Here is a 16,218-nt window from a genome sequence, read left to right as displayed (position 1 = left end):
GGTTCATGCTATTGAGTCCTTTCGCAGGGATCTTTGTGTACATTATTGCTACAAATAATCTGTCTTCAAAAACTCTTCTGCCTTACAGAACGCTGAAACATTTACCTAAGGACTTAAGTCACTGTCTTGTATTTTTGCAGTTTATTCCATTCTTTGTTATGTTAAAAAGATGCCCTTTTTTCCTCATGATGTTACGTAACAGACTTGAACATCAAAGTAAGCATACCGTTTAATTTAGGACTTGTTTTAGAACATGGAAATTCTAGATGTAGGTTTTTACATAAGGTTTTCTATCTTGGATAATTAATATTTGGATGATGGTTTATTCTTGGAGCCAGAAGCTCCTGTTTTCATTACCAGATACAAATCTGTGAGTTTTCAATATACATATTTTCCTGGCCAAATACAACAAATCTTTGGAATGTCAAATGTGTACTATAAGAAACAGTCATGTAGAATAGATTTTTCAATTCTTCGTTCACATGTCAAAGTTTTAATTTGCTGAGATATATTCAGCTTGGGAAAAAAAGTATGCATACATTCCTTCTTCTACTTATGGCCATCAAGTCACAAACTCTTATAGTACAGCTTTGTTTTGTAATTGAATGTGATACCTGTGTGAGAAAGCTGTATTTTTAATTTACAAATCTAAGCACATTTGGGGCAGATTCCTGTGAAGAAATTTGTTTTCATTTGGGATTCATCTGTATCGAAATCCTTTCTTACCATAACTAGGCATAAGCTAGTATCATTGGTTAAATTTGTACAATTTTTCTTATGTAAATTTGGCAAGTGCCATATTGGTCATCACCTAACTAGTCATCATTACCTATAGGTAACAACTACTATTATCACTGAAATAATAGAGCAGAAGTTGTGATTTAAGTTGTGTGGGAATAACTGATGATAAAAGATACATTTTGAATGTTTTTTTCTTGGAGTTAATGCTGGCGTATTTTTTTAATAGTTTATCTGACTCGAGAAAAAGGACTCGTACAGGAAGAACTTGGCCTGCTGCAATACCACATTTGAGAAGAAGAGGTCGCTTTCCACGAAAAGCACTCCAGACTCAAAATTCAGAAATTGTAAAAGATGATGAGAGCAAGGAAGATTACCAGTATGATGAACTCAATACAGAGATACTTAATAACTTAGCAGATCAGGAGTTACAGCTCAATCATCTAAAGAACTCAATTACTAGTTATTTTGGTGCAGCAGGTAGAATAGCTTGTGGTGAAAAATACCGTGTGTTGGCTCGTCGGGTGACACTTGATGGAAAGGTGCAGTATCTTGTGGAGTGGGAAGGAGCAACTGCATCCTGACTGTAGGACTGAACATTATGTTCACTGCACTGTCATCTGTAAGTACAGTTCATAACGCAGAGCCACGAGAGAAGCGTGTCTTTAAATGTTTCTAAAAACAAAACAAAAAACCAATTTAGCCTTAACATGTAATTGTTATCATTACAGCTCTTGTGATAAAGACTTATCTTTTTAAAATCTGATCTGAAACTTAAATTTTTTAATCTGAACATTGTTAGATTGTTTTAGGTTGGGATATTTTGGGTTACAATTGCTTAAAAATGTGCATGGTGTTTAAAAAAAAAAAAAAGACATTTTCTAGAGAACATTCCATGGATACAGTTATTGTGATTTAGAGAAAATATTATGTAGATAGCACAAATCTTTGAAAAATTTTGGTTTGTTTTCTTACCCAAATGTTTGCAGAAATGTATTTCTATTTCAATACTTTCTAGATTTCATAAGTGCAGTGTATATAATGCCTACTGAAGACTGTAAAATACTGAAGTTTTCTTTCAAACAAAGTGTAAAAAAAAAAAAAGGAAAAAAAATATATTGAGCCTGTAAATTGCTCTGTGACCAGACTTCATTGTCTTCTTAATATATTCTTTTGTGTGTGTGTGTGTGTGCGCGTGTGTGTATATACATATGTATATATGCACACACTTCCTTGTGTGTGTATATATATGTGTGATTGTGACCTATGCAATACAAATTATGGGATCGGTCAGCTTCTGAGTATACATCCCATAATTCTTTTTTCAGGAATAGTTGCCAGTATTTACACAGCAGCATTTCTTCTCAGGCTTATTGGGTGCTGTTGCTTTCTGTGTACTAAGGAAAAGTGTCAAACCAGTGCAGCGTGTTCTGGCAATGGGTGCAGTCATTGATGTTCATATACCCTAGGTAATATATTCCATTATTTTTCATGTGACTTAACTATTAAAACCAATGCAGGATTTGAATATTTTAACTCTACTAGAAATAACATTTTTAAAGTTATTGTGGCACCTTGATTGTAACTTTTGTGTCCCAGTTATAAACTAAGTTGACAGGAAACGCACACAAGATTCCTACATACCTGTAGTTCACAGTCTTGTTTTGATAAAGGTAGTATGAACAAAGTGTGTTATTGCACAGGGTCAACAAACAGTATGTTGCCATTTGAAGTAACATTACTGGTTTTATTACAACATTACCTCTTTTGTTTTTGTAAAATGTACTGAGTTTTAAAGTGATAAGTTTATTTTACTTGTTTAAAAAAAAAGTCAGTCTCTTGCCAGTATTAAATGTTTTTTCTTTGCTACTTTTGAAGGGGGGGGGGTTAGCCAAAGAGTAAACAGAAGAATATTTTTACTTTGGTGGTTATTCACTGTAGTACATAAGGCATCTTTTCTTCTATGATTACAGTTTACCACCAAAATAAAATTATGTAACAAATGACAGTGTGGTTTAAAATGTACTGCCTGAGTTAGTGCTTATTTATTCCATTACTTGATTATTTGATTCTTTTTCTGCTCATCTTGAACATCTTAAAAAGGTGATCTGTTTTTTTTCCCTGTCACCTTATAGCCAAAGGAAGCAGAGAAAGGTTTTTATCCTGTGCTTGGGTTATGGCTGGCTGGGTAATATTAGCTTTATAAAAAATTGCTAATCAAAAATTGCCACGTCTGTTTACCTTTACTAAAATGTTTTTTTTTCCTCACACCCTCAGCTATTAATTTAATGTTGCCTTGCCTGTAGCTGCAATATTTTGATAACACAGCAACTTCATGTTAATTTTTTGAATGTTTATATCTTGGGATAATGCAAAATGTAAAGCCTTTGTAACCTTACTTACACCATCTGTATCTGTCTTATTATTTCACTTAATTCAAGTCCTTTAATTCTAACTGAACACCAGCAGTATTTTCAGTAAAGTTTCATTTGAGGATAAATATTGGAATGTACTTCAGGACTTTAGCTGGGGGAGAGGGGAAGGGGAATATTTGTCAAACTTAAGCTGTCCATAGACTTAACTATTGTGAATGTCATTGTTTCATTTTATTATGATGGTTGACTTGACTCTGATGTTCAGTTTGTATTTTTGGAATTGCTTTTTTCTTAGAATTAAAGACAAACATTAAATGTGTGTATTTTCTGAGAGAGAAGAATGAGTTTTGATTCTGTATTCTTGTGAAATACATACTTGGTGGCTTCCTCCCATCCATCATTCCTCTGTCTCTGACTTGCCTGTTACCGTCCTAGAGACATTTGCCCTGCGCATAGACACTAACTAGAGTTTGAGCTGTACTTGAGGGATGCTCTGTGAAAAATGTCATGTACTGGAAAATGCTGCAATGGTGCTGCTGAAGCTATGGCTAGAGTAGTACAAATGCCTTTCACGCCCTTTGTGTGAATTTTGCTGTATGTGGTAATGGAGTTTCTTAACAACAAATACAAATGTTGCTGTACATAGTGATTTCATTTTAGTACGACTTGATCATTTTATGTATGCATGTGTGTAAATATATGTAATTCAGCTATGTTGTGGTCACTGATTTAGAGCCGTTTCCTTATGTACCAGATTTGATATTTTTCCATTATATATTATTTGTATTACTGTGGTATTTAGGTAGGTGAACTCTGTTTAGAGACCGTTCAAAAAAATGTAGGCATCAGATAAATAAACAAGACAGCAAAGAAATAATGGCACATTGCTGGTCAGAAATGTGAAATAAACATCATAGCAAACTACTTGTCAAATCATTGTTCACAACAAAAACTTGAGGAATTTTCTTTCCTCTTTTTCTTGAAGAGGAATATTCTATGCTTTTCTATGCATGACAGTCATTTTGAGTGAGATTACAAAGTAATTCTGAAAGATCTTTCATTATGGTATATAAAAATGAATGTTAAAATTGTCATTTAACATGAAAGATGACAAATAATTCAAATGTGGTCTTGAAGGTGAAGAAAAGCAGTTTTTCATGGGAGCAGGAGAGATAAGTGGATAAATAGAAAAATGGTCAAGTATTTGATACATCCTACTAAAGTGATCTTTAGTGTTGTATTTTAAAAGGAAATTGGTGAATTCAGAAGGAACATACCAAGACCGGAGATGGAGCAATAGTAAGAACACAGCGATAAGGATGAACTGGACAGGAGCATCGGTTCTGTGCAAGGAGGGAAGAGGCTGGATCTTGCAAATGCTATGCAGGTAACATTTTTCAGGCTTCAAACTCACTTTTCAGTTCAATGTGGAACTGACGCCTAAACACCTCACCTGTGTGGAGGTGTCAGGTCTGTTGAGATCCTAGTTTAGTCAGAGAAAAAAAAATTGAATTGTCAAACTTAGGTTCATTGGAAAGTTGATTTTTTTATAATAAATTGAATCATTTATAGATGGGATATAAAGAAGAGAGAGTCCTTTGAATTCCCTAAAGAAAGTTCAAAGGGGAGTGGCCATTTTCTGAAAAAGACAATACTAGTGCGATTAGAAAAGCAGAAGATGAGTAGAAAAAGAAGCTGTGCACAGCATGAGAATGAGCTTGCAATTCACTGCTTTTGCTATTCTTTTACTTCCATCCTTCAGCAGCTATGAAACGGGGTTTTGTACTGTGGCATTTTAGTCAAACTCTTATGGTTTATATCTGTTTTAGCAGTGTCCAGTGCATTCTTCATATTCTGTTTTTAACTCGTTATTCATTCATTTCTAGTATTCATTTCAGATCACTCCTGCCATACATTGAAAAATGCCACCTTTTGTCTGTGATAGAGTAGTGGTTTGGTAATTCACAAACGCAGAACAGAAAAGAGTATTAGATGCTAATGTTCCTCTCAGCTAGTTCATCTCTGCTACTTTTTGTCATGTTCCTTTGTTGAGACCCATATACCATCAGATCAAGTTGTTTTTTATCAAATACAGCTGTAGCTCATACAGTTTTTACATATCTTTGTTCTAATCTATTCACTGATACGAATTTACCAGTGAGAATTTTTCAATTGTTGTAACTTATTTCTAGCTTCTTAGTTTGACAATATTCTGTATTTTCCATTTTGAGCCAATTTTGTGTTTGACATTGATTGACTATTATGTGGATTTGGTTTCCTTGTCTTCTCTTGAAATACTTAATGTCCAGTGCAGTAGCATTAACTTGCAATCTGGAAATTTGCAGGATTGCTCAAATAAGCTCGTTTATATTTTATATATTTCTGCAAAACCTGCTTGACAGCAAGAAGCTAATTAATGTTTTTATCTTGACATAAATAGTCTGCTCTTTTGTAAACACCATTTTGAAGTACTTCATTTGTGCTCTGTCATGTGCTAATGAATACTCAAAACTGTTGCTATTACTGCATTCATTCAACACCCAACTTGGCAGTGATAACTATACTACATATACTTATTCCTCATTCATGAACGTTACTGAGAATGTCATAAGCTGCCTGTTTTGTGTTCTCACCTGCTTGCTGTAGCTTGGTATTCATAATCTGACAAATTGGTTGCATGAAATTCTAGAGGTTATACACAATAGTTGGAAATTCAGGGAAAAGTAAGTAATGAATAAACAGTTGCAAATGTTTTCAGGTTTTAGGATGCCTGAATATATTTGTAGTGAAAGGAGGAGGAAAAATGAGCCCCCCCCAGAAAAGGGGGGGAAATAAAAGGTGGAACTAAGAATTGATCAAGTAAGTTTCTGAGTTAGGGAAAGTGATGCTTTTTCTACAAAAACACACTTGGAATTGTCCTTGCTGACACTTATTAGGGAGGATAGCTGGCTTCTTGCAGAAAAGTGTACATGTATACATTTGTGTACAAATACACACATCGTGGAAAGGCAATGAGAAACAACTTGAATTGTATTTAATAGAGACTTTATTATTTCTAAGAAAGTTTTTAAGTGGGCTGTGAAATCCTGATTAAAAAGACAGCGTTTGAAGGACTATATATACATATAAAAGGAGGTCCTTGCCTTCTCTCCTCCCATGCTTTTTCTTCTCTGCTTGTGATAATAAGCCCAGGTATTGTATGTGCTCACATGCCCTGCAGTCACTGAGAGGTAAGTGCACCAATGGCACCTGAGCCTACTTCCTTCTTCCCTGTGTCTTGTCATCTTGTGCAAGAGAAGTCAGTGGCAAGAATGCTTTCAGGAGAGACGGCATAAATGAATAATGGATGAAGCATCCTCAGGGCTTGGAGGGTGTTTGGGTGCCTGCTGTCTCTTCAGAAAATGTAATCAAGTCTTCTCATTAATTGTTTGGGGCTAGGATTGATAGAACTGTGAGTGAACAGTCATGGGATCTTTTACTTGGAGTTTCACCACTCCCTAAAATCCTCAAGCATAACAAAAATGACCTTGACTTGACATAAAGTATTTTCTAATTCTTTAACGTTTAGTTTGAAATAGAGACTATAGATAATGCACTTTTATAGCTCTTCTCTTGGCAACTCTCTCTTCCTTACACACCTGTATTCCAATTTGGCAGGTAGCAGATGGACAGTGAAGAAGGGTATCTTGTTTCCAGAAATGGAAGAAAGGGACTTGTGAGCTGCTTGGGTTTTCAAGTCTTACTAGCTATCCTCACGTATAGCAATTCATAGCATGAGAGAAGATGATGTAATTCAAAAGCTTCTGATGAAGCTTCAGCAGTATAGGTATGTTTACTATTAACATTCACTATACATTTTCACCTGTGTTAAAATAGTTGCCTTAAGTAAATAGGTTTTGAAAACAAAACCATTCCCTAAGGCAAGGCCTACAGCTTTTGATCCGCTGTAATTTATGAATGTGGTGCTTATTCACTTCTGTACTAGCATTCGTCCTATATGAGCAGTGAGTTTTTGTGATAGAGTACTGCTGTGGAGGAAGCAAGTTGTTAGACTTTTTTATATTTCCTTGACATGCCTTGGTCACTTTCCATTAGTAATGCTAATACTTAAAATTGGCTTGCCTCCCTTTAAATGCATTCTACCAGAAGGTTGCTGTAATTTTACTGCTTTGTGAATTCTTAAGACTTGGTTCATTTAATTATTTGAAGTAGATTATGCCTCATGACTTTTCTCAACGACATACAAATATAAGGTTTTACTTTTAACTGAAAGTCTTTCACCAAGACTATCTTTGTCATTTTTTTTCATTTATGACAGTAATCATTCTAATTATCACTGTTAATAAAAATAAAACTGACAACAGCAAAAAACAACCACACATGATTAAAATCACTTCTATCAATGAAAGGTACGTTCTTCATCTTTCTCAAATACGTTGTTGCACAAGATTTTCTTACCTATGGTATTTGCTAATTTTCAGTTTAGAGAAACCTTGAGTAATGAACTAGTTTATTCTATCATAAATTATAACAGTACATTTTGAATTGGTAGGTCCTGGTGAAATTTTAAAATATACATAGTCTTAAATTTTAAGGAATTACTTTAGCAGATGGAGAAAAGCTTCTCTTGTGGAAGAACAATGCTAAGGCAGGCCTTCCACACCAGAGGGGGTGAACACTATGTTGCTCCTTTTGGAAGACAGAGAATGCCTTGTTAAATACGGATTTCTAGCTGGGAATGTCACAATATTTCTGCATTCTTTCATACCCAGGATGAGGGAAAAATAACAGAAGTTCAGTGGTTATTTCTTTTGGCATGGATTCATCGTTTACAATGCAATCAGGATCTGGATGAATAAATGTAATACTGCAATTCAGTTACTGCAATAAGTGAATGCTGCCTTGTACTTTGCAGAAGCACCATACCAAGGAGTAACTCTAATTACTGTTAAACATTTTATTCATTACTGCTCTCAGTAGTATTCCTGACCTCTACTATGGTTTTGCACAAGACAGCCTCTGCTGTCCTTCCCAGAATTGTTCCTAACCTCATTGCCTGCATGGAGGCTACTCAGTTTTGGGTTGGTGTAGTAAACTGCATGTGCAATAAGGGATATTTTTAAGACAGGTTTAAACTTAATTTATTGAAATAAACTTTATTGAAAATCTCAGGGTATTGCATATTTTTATTCAATGTTTTCAAGTCTTAGAACTTAATTCTGAATAAAAAGTCCATTAAGAAAAAAATTATAGATTGATATTGTCGTCTGTAAATTTTATACAATCAAAAGCAATCTAGTCTTCAAAATCCAAACAAAATTTTATTTAATGGCACATTTAAATGCCAAATCCTTCACCTATGATAAGCGTCCCAGCTGCCACTATCAAAGCACAGTTGGTTTTTCCCTGTTTAGTTTTCTAAAGCAAGTCTTGAATGGGGAGAAAATACAGCAAAAGCTTAGTCACAAAACAATTTTTCAGATGAACTGACAATTGTTGCATTATTTTCCTTCTACCAGAGACTGTTGTGTCTCTGACTGTCTGTGAGAAACTGCTGCAGTTCAATTTTGTCTTACCAGAGAAGTCTCCTTTCATGAGCAGCTTAAGCGAATACACTAGACAAAAAAGATGAGTGGTTGTTTTGCTAGTGAAAGTATAACCTTTGTCAGAGAAGCACAGCAGAATTGTTGGCAAACCTAACTCTTTGAGGTGTCCTTGAAAAAGGCAGCAGAATTTCTCTTGGAGGTCTAAGCTGACAGCTCGAATCCAGTAGCTTTGGTATAAGAGGTAGATATTTTGGTCACAGCTTCAGAGCTGTACCAGCATTTTGCAGATGTTTTGTAGGATCACATTTTGAGTGATGGAAACAAAGAGAGATCTCTTTCTTGTAGCAAAAGGGACTGAGACCTAAGAATCTTGATTTGCTTGCCCTGAAGGGACTGGATCAAAAATTTGGAAGCCAATTCCAGGGAGCTTCAGCTTATGTCTGGATGTAGCTACGCAGTATATTGGTACTGGGAGATGTACTGGGGTAGTAACAGGAAAATATCACTTGCTATTCCAGCAGAAAGAATCAATGTTTCCTAGACTATGTTCTGATCACAGGAGTGAGCTTTCTCATTCAGGATGTAATGTGGAAAAAAGACATGCAGAACCTGAAGATAAACAATTTTATCTCAGCCATAGATTTGCAGAAGGAAAAAGTAGCTCAGCATACTTCGCAGTCCTCTATAACAGGTTTTGTAAGGAATAATACTTCTGCTTATAAAAACTATTTAGAAATACTATTGCTAGGTCCCACTGTCTGAAGTTGAAGCACTGTTTGTGTACTGTAGCCCTTGCTAGTAAGACCGTATCAGCATTTCTTCATTCACATAGTGACCCTGTCTTATTTCCATATAACAGCTTAATTCACAGAAAGTCTCAAAGTTGCAATTTTGCTTTTCACACATACGCTGTCATTTAGAGACTTTTGTGATGAAATATTTTAACACATTCATACAGGAAATTACTGTGACTTGTCACATTGAAAAACACAAAACTCTCATAGGGATTTTAACCAGAAGTTCTTCATAATCTTACTACGCCATTAAAAGCCATTTAATCTGGAAATTACACATTAATGATTTGAGGATGGCTTTGCCTTAGTTGAGTCATAGGGCACGTTCATTTGATACTAAAATTTGAAGCCTGTACTTTGAAGCTCACTTAATTCATGCCTTTTCATATAAATAGCTAGATACACAAATGCTGCTTATGTGATCTGAGTGTACTTACCCACCTAAAAGACTTGTTAGGGTGAGCAAAAGGGAAAAGTTTAGTTGAAGAGCTTTGGTTTTTGATGCCTGTAAGTCACTTAACTGCTGCATTAGTCATAGACATGTAGTAGACAAAAACTAATAAAAGAAATAGGTAAGTAAAGGTGATTTTGAGACTACAAAAATAACGTTAAGGTAATTTTTTCACATACTAGGATACACACCCCCCCCCCCCCCCTTATAAAAGGGAAAGAATAACATGAGAAAGAACTTCTTCAGAAGCTACCTATTACATGAGGTTACTATTGCATAGCCTTCACAAACTATTCTTCTGTGTGTGTGCTTTGATCTGTATACCCTATAGTCACTTGTTTCCTGAATCTTATGTAACAGCCAAAAAGAAAAATAGGGTTGTACAGCTGTCAGAAACAAGATTTATGAACAGGAATGGCATCTATTTTCTCCAGTTCTGTTCAACATCACCTCAATTTCACAGACAGTGCTTTTTTTCTTTTAAAGTGCTGATGTTAGTCATCTATATATTAAAATAAAAAATTTCTTTCTATTCTCACAATGTTAGCCCAGTGTTTCTCCATGATGCTGTACACTACAAGCTAAGGACTTCTTAAGACACGTAATTTTGAAAATAAATAACAGCAACACCAGACTAATCCTGTGGGTCCCAATTCCATAAATGCTTAGGCACATATGTAAATTCACTCACTGTTCACCAGCAAATAAAATAGTAACTGTAACACTGGGTTTAAGTTCTGTGAATTTGAAAAAAAGACAAACAACAGTATGAACATTACTTTGCGTATGCACCAAGCATACTGCCGCACTGCTTGCTCATAAGCTGGTCATCAATGATCATTAACAATTGTTACAAGCATTAAAAATGTTTGTTAATAGTAGTTGCAAAAAAATGGAAAAGCAGTGGGCAAGATACTCTGTTTGTGATAAAAAACACTAACACATAAGAACTGAAAATCTGATGTGTCTATTGCAAGTTTAAAGGAATCTGAAAAACGTTTTCTTTCCTGTAGAAGTTTTTGCCCTCATTCCCCTGCCACCTGTTACACTGTTATAGCCATACTGAATATTAAGTTCTACTTTTTCTCTTGTCTTCAAAAAGATTTTTCAGCATGTAAACCTGAACAGCTGATACCACCACCATTACTCCCAAGTTGACCATGGACCAAAAATTCACTCTGTCAAAGTTGCTTTCTTGTATATTTCGGTCACGAGCTTCAAATGCTCTGAGCAGGGTCTGAATCTGGACGCTTTTGCTTAATCTGGCTTTGACACTGTTGATGGATTCCTAGTAAGTAAGAAAAGAATATATTTAGAAGAGAAAAAATAACACTTAATAGCTTGCAACAAATACTGAAACTGTATTACTACTTTTAAGTTCTTGCCAAGTAGACAGTTAACTTCATTTTAAAATGCATACCTGTTCACAGGTTTTTCATTAATTTATCTAGCCTGTTACATGTCATTAAAAAGGCTGAATTAAAGTAGCATTAAGGTTATATAGCAATATCATAGAATCATCATAGAGCAATGATTGTCTTTCCTTTTCACGGGAGGATAGGGATGTGGGAGGGAAATCAAACCTAAGATGAATTTTTAATATTCAGTTGTATCTTAGGGCAATGTGATTCCAGGTACTCGGAAAAGTAAAAAGCAATTACCTCTAATGGATTAGTCTTAAAATAAGTGATGTACTAGAAGACAAATGTAAGTTTTTCTGCTAGATAATCAACTCAAGGTACTTTTTAATGCAACCTACTATCAAGATTATAGCTGTAGAAGAAAAAATGTACAGTAATGTTATATTCCCGTATTCTGTTTTGTGCTTTCACGGTAGTACTCAGTATTTATTAAAGTCCTCATTGAACTTGCAAGTAATGCCATGACTTGACTAAGGGAACAATGACATCAAACACTAGTACTAACATTACAAAAATTATAAGATCTGTAAAGCCCTCAAATAAAGACATGCCCTGCCTTTTTTCCTTCTGGAAGACATATTTGTATCTACATAAGTAACTCAAATTCACCTATTTTTTTTTTTGTGATTATTGCAAGAGGGATTTTCTTCACAATTTCCCCTACAATAATTATTTTCTATAATTGTTCTGACTACTGGTTTAAAGAAGATCTGGCTGGCTTATCAGATTTAGTGTTTGACTGTACCTAGTAAAAAATATACCATAGACATGTAAAAGATCTGTCATCTTTAACACTTTGTTCTAATGTTTAAAAATCTGCGTTTTGCTTGCTGCAAGGAATAGGATACAATTTTATTTTATTTTTTACAAGTCTTCAGTCTTTGTGGATGCTATTTTTTTGTCTTTAGTAGATACACAGATCTGATGTAAATAGTTAACAGCAAACAAACTTTTTCTGCATTGTAACAAACACTAGCAGTGCTCCAGGAGCACCAAATAATGTTCTGCTTCTAGAGAAATCTAAAAATAATTTAGTGATGAAAGGAAATAAAAGCTTTGAGTGGGCAGCTGTTTTCACCCTAAAGCAAACAGGGCCAGCGTACAGTTTAAGCAAGCATTACCATTCATATTTTAACTGAAAATCTGAACGGTGGCTGTTGTGACTGTAGACTGGATCCAGATTGACTTAAGCATACTTTAAATATGAAAAAAATAGAAGAAAAGCAGCTATGACAGTAGGTCTCCTATTTGCTTGGGGTCTCTGACAAGTGTTCCTGCAGTTGCCCAGGGCCTTGGGACATAATGTGCAGTATCTCTGCCACACCAGTAACATATAGCATCCACTTCTCTCCATGTACTTCAGCAGTAGCACCATGTTCAGCAACCCTAATGATGGTTCACTATTGCTCTTCCAGATGTTATCAGAACATCAGCAGGGGTGAACCTGCAGCGCAGTATAGGTTACTTCCTGGTCTGTTTATTAGGTGGAAACTTGGAAATAAAATGGGGAAGACAAAATATAAAAACAAGAAGAGAAGAATTAACCCATGTGCTGGCTGAGCCACTTCTGCAGAGATGGGAACATGAGGCTTAACCAGTACTTCTCAAACATATGATAAAAAACTATACAGATTCTAACAACATCATTGGGATTAAGTAATATTTTAATGGTATAAATATTCATTTAATTGCTACAAGGGAAAAATGTCCAATTTTAGCAATAGGAAGAAAGGAAGCTGAATGGGAGAAGGAATGACTTTAATGGCTACACAGTTTTTTCTTGATGATTAGGGGTCTATTCCAAAAATATTCTTAAGTTTCTGTGTGGAAGTGTGAGATTCATGCTGCTAGGCTTCATGTATCAGTAGAAAAAAAATATGGGACTGGAAGAGTTTCCAGAATGACGTGACAGACCAAGACTGAATGGCAGTACATATTTTTTCCAAATATTCTTACATTCAGAAGTATTAAATATCAAATACTAACCAGAATGTCTTCCAGTTTCATATCTAGAAGATCTGTGCCTGTAACATACTTCTTCCAGTCCTCTTGATCTTGACCTTCTTCTCCCATATTGTCCAGGATCAGTTCAAAGAAAATCACCTTTTCAGAAATGGTACTGAATGTGTTGTCAAAGCAGAACATATAATCCCCATCTTCTGTTTCCACCCTGTGTATATAAGCACATCATTAAATTAGCTACACTTTCTGTGATGGTTCTCAAAGAGCAAGTTCTATAAGTGACCTTTCTTAAAGAAAGACAAACATGCATTTAGGAAAAAAAATGAGTAAGCTTTTTATATAAAATTAAGAATACATTACAGATTGGTTAGTCATAGCAAAACCATTCCGCTGATCAAAGGCTGACCAAAATCATGAAGATAACAACTTAGTTTAATTTCATTTGAATTCTGAATCATTGTTAATGATTAAGAAAAAGCTATATTATGAGTAGAATTCTTGTACACTACAGTAAAATACCAGTGATTAATCTTAATGATCTTGATAAAAGGATTGGAGAAGGAGGGTCCTTTTGAGTTTTGATGTTTATATGCCTAAAAAGATCTTTTATTATTACATGTAAAGGCTTTTTTCAACTCCACACTAATTATTTTTGTTCACTGACCATTAGCTGTTACTATTAAAATAAAAGTATACTTCACTTCATGGCAAGATGCATATGAAAAGAGATGTTTATAAACATATAGCTGGTATTCTCAAACTGTCCTAATACAAAGTCTTTTATAATACTAAAAAATAATTAAAAAAAAAGTAATCAGCCTTCATTTTAGATGTATTTGCTAAAGAAATCAGAAAAATGCTTTATGTAACACTTCAAAGATTTTAAACTTACGTATGAACTCCATCTGATTTTCTTTCATCAAAAACTAAAGTTTCACCTTTTGGGGAGAGTAGATGAAAATCGACATCTAATCCTGCTCCATCTAGAACCTGTGAAACAAACAAAAATCCTCCAACCAGTGCAATTTGTGGTTACGTTGATGAAGGTAACACTTAGGTAGGGGAACACAGAAAGAACTGAAATCTGAACCTGTCTGAGTTCATACCAAGTTAATTTGAAACAGATTAGAAACTGGTTCAACCCAAGAGCATTTTAACCATTCCAAATCTTAAACTAAGTATGATCTAATTATGCAAGCCTGGGCTTATATTGAACATTTCCATAATGTTTTTAAGAACACATACAATTTCATCACGGAACAGGGTTAGGCAGCCTTGCAGTACCAGCAGACAGCTAAACCTGGCATTTCTATGACGCATCATTGATGAACAAATACCAGTATTCGTCCTCTGGTTGCAAAGAAATTTCACAACACAGGTTATGTGTATACCCGTACATATTTGCGTAAGAACACAATCTATGCAGCATCATCCCTATGATCTCCTTGTTGGGTGAATTAACAGCATAGAAGGCAGGACTGGACTTGTTACACCAATTAAAGGTGTGCCACAGAACTTCTCACCTTTTAATGCAGATTTAAGGTCTAAGCTCTCCTGGGGCATTCTTATTTCCCCAAAGTAGAAGGGATGGAAGGCATTTAGTTTCTAGGCTCATAGTAAACATATACAGTATTACAAAGCTGTGCTGCTTTAACTACGACATGGCTACAGTTGGGTGACCACATCCATTGCGTTGGAGACTTTACTGTAGGGAGGTAGTGACTGCGTGGGGGGCTACGGGTGCAGAGTGGCATTATTTTTATGACATTACTCAGTTCCATCTTTGCTTTCCAGAGAGCTACTTGAGCACAGCAGTCCTGGTGAAATTGAGGGCAAAGTTTACACCAACTGGAAGTGATGCTGGAGACTTACCAAAAAGAGGAAAAGGCTGGGAAGACGAATCACTAACATTTGAGAGAAGGAAAACCATACATAGTGATACACCTTTAGGACTATAATACAACCTAAACATATGGGAAGAAGGCTTCCTATCAGCATAGCATTTACTGCATGATGTCACCGGAGAACAGCTTGCCTCCACCTCAAAGACCCTAGGCTTTGGCCATTAGAAATTCAGGATAGTATTTCAATTAGAAAGATGAATCACTACTTTTAATAGTAGCAGAAGAAATTTATGCTTGAGTAGAAATAAGTTTCCCGTTAAATACATCTGTTTTCTCTGTAATAAACATTAAAGGTCTGCTATGATTATTTTGCATTGACGCTTTAAAGTAGAATTTTATTTTAAGCTCGTTTTGGTTAGACAAGACCGTAAAAAAAGCTTGAACACCTCAGATTTTGATTCTTTTTCAGTTCTGCTTGGAACAAAAATAATTAGAAAACAAGCGGGATTATCAGCTTTGCATTTTAATTGGGAAAGAGGAAAACGAGGAGCAGGGGGCCGAGGAGCCCCGTTACACCAGGCTGCCTTCGGACACCTCCTCAGGGCGATGAAGGCGCTCAGCACGAGCAGGGCGGGCGCTGCGCAGCAGTTCCGCTCACGCTTTCAGGCTGCCGCTCCACACGGCCGCAGAAGCCCAATTCCTGCTTTTTTCCCGTTTTAGAGGACGGCAGCTGGGAGCCCCGGCACAGCCCCAGAGCCTCGTCCCCCGCCGTCCCCGTGCCGCGCCACCCCGTCCCGCCGCCCCCGACCTGGTACTCGAGCTCCAGCGAGGCGTCCTTGCGCATGGGCTGGTAGAAGCACTCCCTGCGGCCGGCGGGGAGCGTGAAGGTGAAGTCGCTGTCCAGGGACGGGCTGAACTCGGCGGCGCCCAGCGCGGCGCACCCCGCCGCCAGCACCAGCAGCACCGCCCGCGGCCCCATGGCGGCTGCCGGCACCCCCGCCCGCCCACAATGCACCGCGCCGCCCGCTCCCGGGCGGCGGCGCTGACGCAGGCGCCGTGGGGGCTCCCGGCGGCGAGGGGCGGGGGG

General features: G+C 36.5%; 2 protein-coding genes across 3 annotated transcripts in view; one reads left to right on the top strand and one right to left on the bottom strand.

Annotated features, from left to right (window-relative positions):
• The window catches only part of MTF2 (metal response element binding transcription factor 2), a 40,718-nt gene extending 38,840 nt beyond the window's left edge, over nt 1–1,878 (top strand). For both annotated transcript variants that reach the window (XM_068689721.1, XM_068689720.1), the window contains exon 15: nt 968–1,878. In XM_068689721.1, the coding sequence (XP_068545822.1) occupies nt 968–1,322 (355 nt within the window). In that variant the 3' untranslated portion in view covers nt 1,323–1,878. The remainder of the gene's footprint in view (nt 1–967) is intronic.
• A 6,371-nt stretch (nt 1,879–8,249) lies between these two features.
• On the bottom strand, nt 8,250–16,158 carry TMED5 (transmembrane p24 trafficking protein 5). Its single transcript, XM_068689736.1, has 4 exons — nt 15,940–16,158; nt 14,180–14,277; nt 13,312–13,495; nt 8,250–11,192 (listed from the first exon to the last, which is right to left on the bottom strand). Exons 1-4 carry the CDS (start codon nt 16,108–16,110, stop codon nt 10,974–10,976), a joined length of 672 nt encoding a protein of 223 aa, XP_068545837.1. The 5' UTR covers nt 16,111–16,158; the 3' UTR covers nt 8,250–10,973.
• Nucleotides 16,159–16,218: the final 60 nt, after the last annotated feature.

The sequence above is a fragment of the Anas acuta genome, chromosome 8 (genome assembly GCF_963932015.1).
Source record: "Anas acuta chromosome 8, bAnaAcu1.1, whole genome shotgun sequence".
In the NCBI taxonomy this organism is placed as follows: Eukaryota; Metazoa; Chordata; class Aves; order Anseriformes; family Anatidae; genus Anas; species Anas acuta.
The sequence above is the reverse complement of the archived record's forward strand: the minus strand, read 5'-3'. Positions and strand labels throughout refer to the sequence as shown.

Excerpts from the sequence above, each read along its gene's own strand:
- TMED5 (XM_068689736.1), bottom strand. The coding sequence starts at position 16,110 with ATGGGGCCGCGGGCGGTGCTGCTGGTGCTGGCGGCGGGGTGCGCCGCG. Across the intron at positions 13,496-14,179 it reads AAATCAGATGGAGTTCATAC|GGTGGAAACAGAAGATGGGG; the intron begins GTAAGTTTAAAA and ends TTATATACACAG. Across the intron at positions 11,193-13,311 it reads TGAAACTGGAAGACATTCTG|GAATCCATCAACAGTGTCAA; the intron begins GTTAGTATTTGA and ends CTTACTTACTAG.